The sequence below is a fragment of the Prunus dulcis genome, chromosome 8, assembly GCF_902201215.1.
Source record: "Prunus dulcis chromosome 8, ALMONDv2, whole genome shotgun sequence".
Classification (NCBI taxonomy): Eukaryota; Viridiplantae; Streptophyta; class Magnoliopsida; order Rosales; family Rosaceae; genus Prunus; species Prunus dulcis.
The window spans coordinates 4,272,008-4,280,991 of NC_047657.1; the positions used below are offsets into that span (position 1 = coordinate 4,272,008).

General features: G+C 37.7%; 1 protein-coding gene across 1 annotated transcript; it reads right to left on the bottom strand.

The window, feature by feature from the left end:
* Positions 1–1,272, bottom strand: LOC117638855 (ornithine decarboxylase-like). Its single transcript, XM_034374012.1, has one exon. The coding sequence runs from the start codon at positions 1,270–1,272 to the stop codon at positions 1–3; it is 1,272 nt and encodes a 423-aa protein (XP_034229903.1).
* Positions 1,273–8,984: the final 7,712 nt, after the last annotated feature.

The following is an 8,984-nucleotide window of genomic DNA, read 5'->3' on the forward strand; positions in this document are numbered from 1 at the left end:
TTAATTATTAGCACTTGTAAATGCCAGGTACGTGGGAATAGCAGAAATGCAGAAGCCATTGAAGTTGGTTCCAGCAGAAGTTGTGTAGGCGCCCATGTTGTGGAACACAAGATAATCATTCAACTTTAATTCAGGCAGCATGCAGTCACCAACAACTGTGTCCAATGAATCACAAGTTGGCCCAAAAACTGTAGATGAATATGTCACTTGATTTTGGTGAGGACTTAGAATTTGGAGCGGTGAGATTTGCATAGAGGATTTGTCGTATGCTGGAAGATTAAATGACCCATAAATTCCATCACTAATCCAATACTCTCTTTTCTCTCCCCTCACTCTTTTCCCCATCACATTTGCAACCATTGTGAATGCAGTTTCAGCAAAGAACCTTCCTGGCTCAGCCATCACCGTCAGATCAGAATCTGACTGATGATCAGAAAAGTAGTCTTTGATGCCAACATTTATGGTCTCGGCTATTTCATCAAAAAGTTGATTTGCTTTGAACCCACCACCAATATCAAGCACATGCATTTTGGGCATTTTGAGCTCATCAGCCACATCAAATGCAGCTCTAGCTGCAGCTATTGCTCCGCGGTACACTTGAGATTCAGACGCTTTTGATCCCACATGGAACGAAATTCCCACCACTCTTAACCCTAGTTTGTGTGCGTGTCTGAGGAGCGGTGCAACCTCCTCACGCAACGCACCAAATTTGGTCCCGAATGAACGCCACGAGCTCTTGTCATTCGGTACAGCAATCCGAAGCAACAAGGAACATTTTGGGTGGCACCTTTTGATCTTATCAACTTCGTCCATGGAGTCGAAGGTCGCAAGATCGACTCCGACTCCAGCTGCGTACCTTAAATGGTACTCACCCTTGCATGGATTGGCATAAACAATTCTAGTGGGGCTTACGCCATGAGCAAAGACGGCCTCAATCTCGGCCTTGCTGGCGCAATCAAAGCTTGCACCAAGTGTTGCCAATGCAGCAATGAATGCAGGCTCATGGTTACACTTGACAGCAAAGAAGGGCTGAACATTGGGAAGGCAATGGTTCCATTTTTCCATGAGGCTGACAAGAACCCCCAAATCTACAATGTAAAATGGTCCGTGTTCGTCTTGTTTGTTGATGATGGATCTGATGAGGGTGGTAAGTTGGTGCCTAGGTATGTCAGCTGGAACATGCTGATCACCTTTCACTTGGCTTGCAGCCAACTTGACTTGTAGGCTGCTAAAGGTGGAAAGGCTGGGAATGCTTGGCAGGATCAATGCCATGGAATAATGTTTTTAATCTATGATTGTGGAAGCTAGATATTGATCTCAAAACTTAATATTTGTTAAGTTTGAGAGAGCAGTACAATATGGGTAATCTTTTTATATAGATAATTTCATCAGAATTTGCATGACCAAACCATGTCTCATCTTTCGCGAATGATCTTATTATTATTTTTTAAGCTTTTGGGGTTGTTGGCTATTATTATGGTGGTTTAGGATTTGCTCCCAACTCTTCCATCTCTGTGCTCTGTGTAGCTGTACTCAAAAAGGGAAATTTCTCTTTTGTAAGATTATATCACTAGATTAAGAGTTATTTCATCAATAAATTTGATTTAATATATCTTTGCATATTATATTTGAAAGATTTATACCATTAAATTAAGAGTTAATTCATCAATAAATTTGATTTAATATATCTTTGCCTATTATATTTGAAAGATTCCTTGAAATTTGTCTGGGAAAGGATATTGATTGCATTTTTCTTTATGAAGGGTTGCATTGCAATTGAGAATTATTGGATATATGGTTGGTTAGGCCCTCTTATGATGTCCCCTCAAATCTCTTAATTTAGAGATAAATTATTCCCAATATGATAGAGTTTTCAAATTCAATCCTCCATTTCTTAAAGGAGATTATCTAACTTTACTTGTTGAATTATTTTCTTATCAAACGTCGGACAGTGACTAGATCGGATTGTTCAATTTTGAAGGAGCTCGACTATTTTAACATTTTGCCCTCCTATTTGTCATTTTTTTTGGTAAAACTCCTTTTCTTAATTGTTATAAAGAATAACAAAAAAATATATTTCTATTTGGAAAAAGGAATTGAACAAGAAAAGAACATGAGAAAGATTTATAACAACTATTTGACAATGTTGTTTGTAAGGAAAAAAAAAAACCCAATTTTCCATGGAAACTAATTAATTTAAGCAAACATCATGTTTCCTTTTGCATAATTTCATAGAGCTAGCATTGATGAAATTATTAAAAATCTATTTACGTTAGCTTAGTTTTGTAGTTAGTATTGCTTTTGGTTTCTTTTGAATGTAGGTTGGTAAAAAGATACCAGATAGTTGAAAATGGCAAATTGGTCATGCAAGATGAATGGTGGAGGAGGGACGTTCTTGCTTTCCGAATACATCGGCATTTACCATTCTGCGCACCAAAAGAACCGCGTTCTTTCTTCCCACGGGAAATTGGTTTGCTTTCCCATCTTTTTGGGTTAATTAACAAAATTCAAAATAGATAATGTTTTGGGTTGGAAGGCATTAGTTGTTTGAAATACCCTCAAATTGACTTTAAAACACTCTTGAAAAAGTGGGACTCGTAGTTGTCACCTAGGCAATCAAGAGGAATTTTGGTGGATTCCCTAACTAATCGGAACTACATTAAAAAAAAATATTGACAAATTCGAGCTATTTAATTCTTCTTCTTTTATTTGTCGAACAACTGTTTTTTTAGTATAAGCAGGGAGTTTTCCTAAATATTCATTGGATGTTTGGTGGTTTTGAACCTCTGCCAACATGAATAGAGGTGGAATAGCTCAATCAACTGAACTGTACCCCACTAATTTTGAGCTACTTAAATTTTTTTTTTTTAAAGTACTTAATTGTTAAAATTAAGACCTTCATCCAATCACCACAAAAGAAAACAGTAGTACTGGGTACGGTTCGGGTTGGGTCAAATTTTGGCTGACCCATGAGCTAAATTAATGAAGGCCACAATTCTTGGGTCAGGTCGAGTCAAAGTTGAAATTCTAAATTGGGCTGAACTGAAATTGGAACACTGTTCTTGAAGTCGGTTCTACAGTTCGATTGGTTGGGCTTGAGCCCAATGCTACCATTTTTCAAAACCCCAAATCACATTTATTTTTTGCCAAAAACCTTTTTTTTTTTTTTTTGGGTGTCAGATTACCAAAACAAAACCTAATGAGGTCGTTTGGTACGGCAAACTCATGGACTAGACTAAATCCTGGGATTGTCTCGAATTAGCTTGGATTGGCCTAAGTTGGATTAAGTACTGATCTACATTTGGTGCTGCGTCAGACTACGAAGTTGGATTGTAAAAATAGTGAAGACCTATGTTTGGTGCTATGCTGGACTAAAAAATTATTATTTTAACATTTAAAATTAATCATTTTTAAATAACTAAATGTTTTTGTTATTATAATTACCAAATTGACATGTACATTTCTTTTCCTCCAAACCAAATTGACATGTACACCAATCTTATCAATGCATCATTTGTGGATAGATGCATCAATTTAGTTAGGCCATGTCCTCAAGCATTGTTACTAAGCAATTGCTCAACAAACACTTTCTTGATAATGTTGAGGCACGAAAAATCCATGGTTGGGCCCAAATATATTGTTGGCCCAGTACAACACCAAGTGAAAAATCCTTATTTAAGCAACATGCCATGCTACAAGCTTAAGTAGGCCCAAGCCACGCGAATGCCTGGGGCTTGCTGAGCGGGTTGTGGTATGGATGGTTACGAGCATTCACGAGGCCCATTGATGGGCCAAGAAGTGGAAGTTTTGGGCTGCTTGGGAGCACTAAAACTCGAGCCCATTTCTTGACCCTAAACATATGGGTAAGTCTGAGAGAGAATGAGTGGCCCAATAGCTTAGGAAAATATCCAATGGCTTGCAAACACTTGGAGAAATCTCACATCAGCCAAAATATCCAAGACCTTGATCAAATAGGCTGTTTCCAGCAATCTGAGCAAACTCACAGGCTACTGGAAATAAAATACCAATAGCCCAGCCCAGCATCGTGGAAAATATCCAGCATATTTGTCAAAACCATCAAAACCAAGCAAACCCATGTGCTGATCACCTTTTTTGACTAGCACCTTTACCCATTCTTTCCTCTTCAAGTTTTGGTAAGAAAACAAGAAACAAAAGTGGGTGGCTCCTCACCTACATGGAGAAGTCCAGCTACCTGAGGACCTTGGAACTCCAAAAAGCTTCATGCCTATATGCTCAGGCTAGGGAAGTTTTACCAAATAAGATGGAATGGAAGAAAGTGAAGGAAAAGGGGAGAGGGTGGCTTGATAAAATTAAGGTTTTCAGTGCCTATAAAAGGAGCTACTTCCTACCCAGCAAAGACAACTCACCTGGTTGCTGCAAGCCTCCCAGCAACCATGAGAATTCATCAAAGGCAAGCATCCTCTCTGGAACCCTTCAATTTCATTCTTTGTTCTTCCATCTTCCTCCTTTCTCTCTTTCAAAACCCACATCCAGAGAGAGCAAGCATCATCTCTCATCTCTGGAACCCTTCGATTTCAAGCCTTGTTCTTCCATTGCTTCCCATTTTCTCTTCTGTCAAATCACCCAAGAGCTTGACGAAGCTTTTGTCAAGCTACTGGAAATATGCTAAAACCAAACATGCTTCCATCTTCTTCCTCTCTTTCCATAAACACACATCCAGAGAGCAATCATCATCTCTCATCCCTGAAACCCCTGCAATTTCGAGCAATATTCCTCCATCTCCTCCCATCTTCTCTTCTAGAAATCGTAGCTCTTTCTCTCTCTCATGCTAAACTCACACTGCTCAGCTCCCATGCCACAAGCTTTTCATGCCAAGCTAAGAATTTATCCGTAAGCGACTGTTGGTTTCATTGGTGAAGAAGACCAAGGTGTTTCCTAAGGCTCAGCTACCTTTTCGAAACGCACTTGGGGTCTAATCTTTGAACTCAGACACAGGGGCAGCTTCACTTGTTTCTCTTTTTCGGCAGCCCAAGCCCATTCGTCAGGCTGCTGGAATAAAAAGACCCATACAGATATCATCATCCAAAGACATGAACATACATATATTTTGTGGCATCTCCATAATGAGTTTTAGTGCTGCAATTTGATCTAAAAGAGAAAATCTCATTTTCTTGAGTTCTTTGGCAATATCATATCGATCTTCATTACCTTTTATTAAGTCTCAGTCACCATTTGCATCTTTTTCCCATATGCTTCAAACCACTTCTCCAATACAATCAGAATTTTCTCTTCATCACTTGAGCTTGCAGCTCTTTTTCTCTTATTTTGACTGTTCATAGATTGGCTTCCTTCCTTGTTTAAAGACATAGGAGATGCATCCTAGACACAATTATCACTAGCATTAACTTAATTATTGTTTTGCTCTTACATCATGTCAGCGAGGACTTCAGCTCCTTGTCCGTTAGCACGATCATTTCCAAAGATATTAGAAAGTCTATCAAACAAAGGAAATGGTTTACTCCTCCATTCAGCTACTTCCTTGTGGTGCTATGATACAACAAGACACCACTTAGCTTATTTTCAATATGTAAAAGAAGTAACAAAAGCAAGTTTAAACACTCATCAAACCCACTTGACATCTTTATGATAAAAAAATAGCAAAAATGTAATCAGGTACCTACACATAAGTCTCCCATGCATCATTACTGTCAACCTCAACACACTTTTTTATGTCATTCCAAGCAAATCCACTCGTGTTTATCATGTCATAGACTATACTATATTGCTTTTTCCACTTCTTCAATTTTGGTTCAATATGAGGACATGCCTTTAGCCCGAATCATGACATTTAATATTCAAAGCCTTCTCCATTTGGACCATAGTACCAGATTTGAAACTACTAGTCTCACGGCGTTGGCCTACAGCCACAAACTCATCTACCACGGTAAAAAACGCATCTTCCTCAAACCTGGACCATGACCGCCTAGTTCCTTTCTTTCCTTGTTCAAAGTTTTGACTGTTACCTTCACTTTTCATCCCTAAGAATAATCAGCACAAATAAAATAATACCACAATCAATAATTGGAATCTGCAAAGAAAGCATAACTTTGTTTAAAAGCAAGACTCTTCTCTAGTACATCACATAACCTTAAAAACAAAAGGAGAATTAAAATATGCAAACAAATTGATAAATTGACTACAATACCACAATCAATACATTGTTAAGCCTGAATTATCATGCCTCAAATACAAATTACAATCACATAAAAAATTAAACACCCTTAGAACACAAACATAAATAACAAGAGTTGGCTAGTTATTCGCATTTCCTTACCACTCATTATACATTTGCAAGGCCAAGTCATTCCTCCAAATAGTCCATTCATCTTATGCTCCAACGGTGCCAACCATATCACCTTCTATCACATTTTCTATCTCTTCAATTTCATTTATTTCATGCTCTAGTGGATCCCTAGACATCTCCTTCATAATGAGATTATGTAAAAGGCAACAAGTCGTAATAATTCGACACTGTGTCTTTATTGGGTAAAAAGATGGACTCCTTAGTATGGCCCACCTAGCTTTTAACAACCCAAAACAACGTTCTATTATGTTTCTTGCTTTAGCATGCTTCATATTAAAATATTCTTGATGATTTACAGGTGTATTTCCTTTTCTGTATTCCGATAGATGATACCTTGTTACTCTATATGGTGTAACAAATCCCTCACCATTTGTATACCCACCATCTACAAGGTAATAATTGAAGGAAGTTGAGGTTACACCCCAAAACCAATTGGCAATTAGGAGAGTAGCCCAACTTCTTATAAGCCTTTGTTAGGTTTCTCAACTTTTCAATGTGGGACTTTTTACCTTCATATTCTCACACGCCACCGCACGTGTGACGAATTTTCAAGCCTAATACATGGACAACACATATTGGGTGACGTGAAGCACTGTGGCCATTGGGCTTTAATACATGGGCTAACCTGCTCTGATACCATGAAGAAAGATAAGGTTTCACCCCAAAACTAACTGGCAATGAGGGGAGTAGCTCAACTCCTTATAAGCCCTTGTTAGGTTTCTCAACTTTCCAATGTAGGAGTTTTTACCTTCACATTCTCACAATAATAACCTAATAACCGAAACTAAAAATAAAAGTCAATTCCTATTACTAAATGGTTATTATATAAACTTACAATTATTTATAAAGTGGACACTAGCTAATGGCCTTACCGGTAGGAACTCTTAATCCGTTAGACCTAGTTATGGCATCTCGAAGGATTCTATAGTCGGATGTGGATCCCTCCCAACTCAGCAACACAAATATAAATTGCATGTCACGTGAGCAAACGACCAACACATTTGTTGCAATTTCTCCCTTTCTAGTCCGATATCTCGGTTTTTTGGTTTCAGCTACTTGCACTTTAATGCATGTTCCATCTAGTGCTCCCAAGCAATTCTATAAATAAAATAAAATAAAGTGTAAACTTCCATTAAGTTTATATGCTGCACAGATAATAGAAAAGAACGCCAAAGCATAATAAACATACTTTAAACCATTGCCATCTATGATCTGTGCAGTTATCACCTATGGGTTTCGATACTCTCAATAGCCTACCTTGTAATCTTAAAATGCCTTGCAACACAGAATTAAAGTACCTACGAATAGTCTTTCCTGATTGAACAAATCTATTTCTAATAGTACGATTCTTAACATGATGAGCAAGCACATGCAAGAACATACATGCTTGCTCCTCCAAAGTCACTAAACCATCGTTCTTTAACCTTCCATATGTGCGAAGCAAATCACATAATAAACCAAACGTATGTAAATGTAAATCCATTCTTAGTTCACTCACACATTCTCTGTCATTGCCTAATATACTATTCAAATAACGTAATCGATTCTTATGTCTAACAAACGAACAGCTATTTAGGGAATGTCTTTCTAAAAGTCTTCGATTTCTTCTCATATTTTTTAGCATCATAAGCATAAGAATCGTGCAAGCACACATGGTCTCTAAATGCCACATCTCCAACAATAATATCAACAACATTCGTCTTTGATCCATATTTAATAATCAGAAAAGAAAAGAATTATTGCACTTAACCAACCATCTAGCACTGAAAGTGAAATAACCCCAAATTGAAAACAAACAGTTTCATATGCAAATAGAAACAGAACAATTAATGCAAAGTCATAATTAATACCATTTGCAAAGTATGGAAAATTCACCCCAAGTGGGCTAAAAATTATCAACCAATGTATGCCTAATACCACATCACACCCTCCCAAAGTGTGCCTATACACAAATATGATATATATATATATATAGACTCTCATCATATTCTTCTGTTAAGATTTCAGAGGGACAGTGGCCCACCACTAACAACATCGATATTGTCCCCAACTCAACCACCTGTTTAGCAAGTGTAAGGTTTTATATAAAAGGTCTCGATGTTATTAGGGGTGAAACCATTTATTATATGGGACTTTATATTTTGTTAAATTTCCGATGTGGGACTCGTGTATTCTTCAACACTCCTCCTCTCATGGGGCCACTTTTTAGTGGGCCACAAGTGCAACAAATTTCACATCGGTCACTTTTTTTTTTTTTTTTTTTTTTTTTAATTTGGGGTTTGTTTGATTTTGATTCAATTTGGGGGTTTTTGTTTGACTTGGGTTTAATCAGGCCCAGTCAACCGACCCTCTCTGATACCATGTTAAGATTTCAGAGGGATGGACCCATGGTCCACCACTAGCAACATCGATATTGTCCCCAACTTAACCACCTGTTTAGCAGATGTGGGATTTTATACAAAAGGCCTCGATGTTATTAGGAGTGGAACCATTTATTATGCGGGACTTTCTATTTTGTTAAGTTTCCGATGTGGGACTCATGTATTCTTCAACATCTTCACCTTCAAATGATTGGAGCTCATTTTTCAAATCCCTCATTCTCTCATCAAGTTTTGAAATTACCTAGATTAAAAGGAAC

Coding starts and splice junctions, on each gene's coding strand:
- LOC117638855 (XM_034374012.1), bottom strand. CDS start 1,272: ATGGCATTGATCCTGCCAAGCATTCCCAGCCTTTCCACCTTTAGCAGC.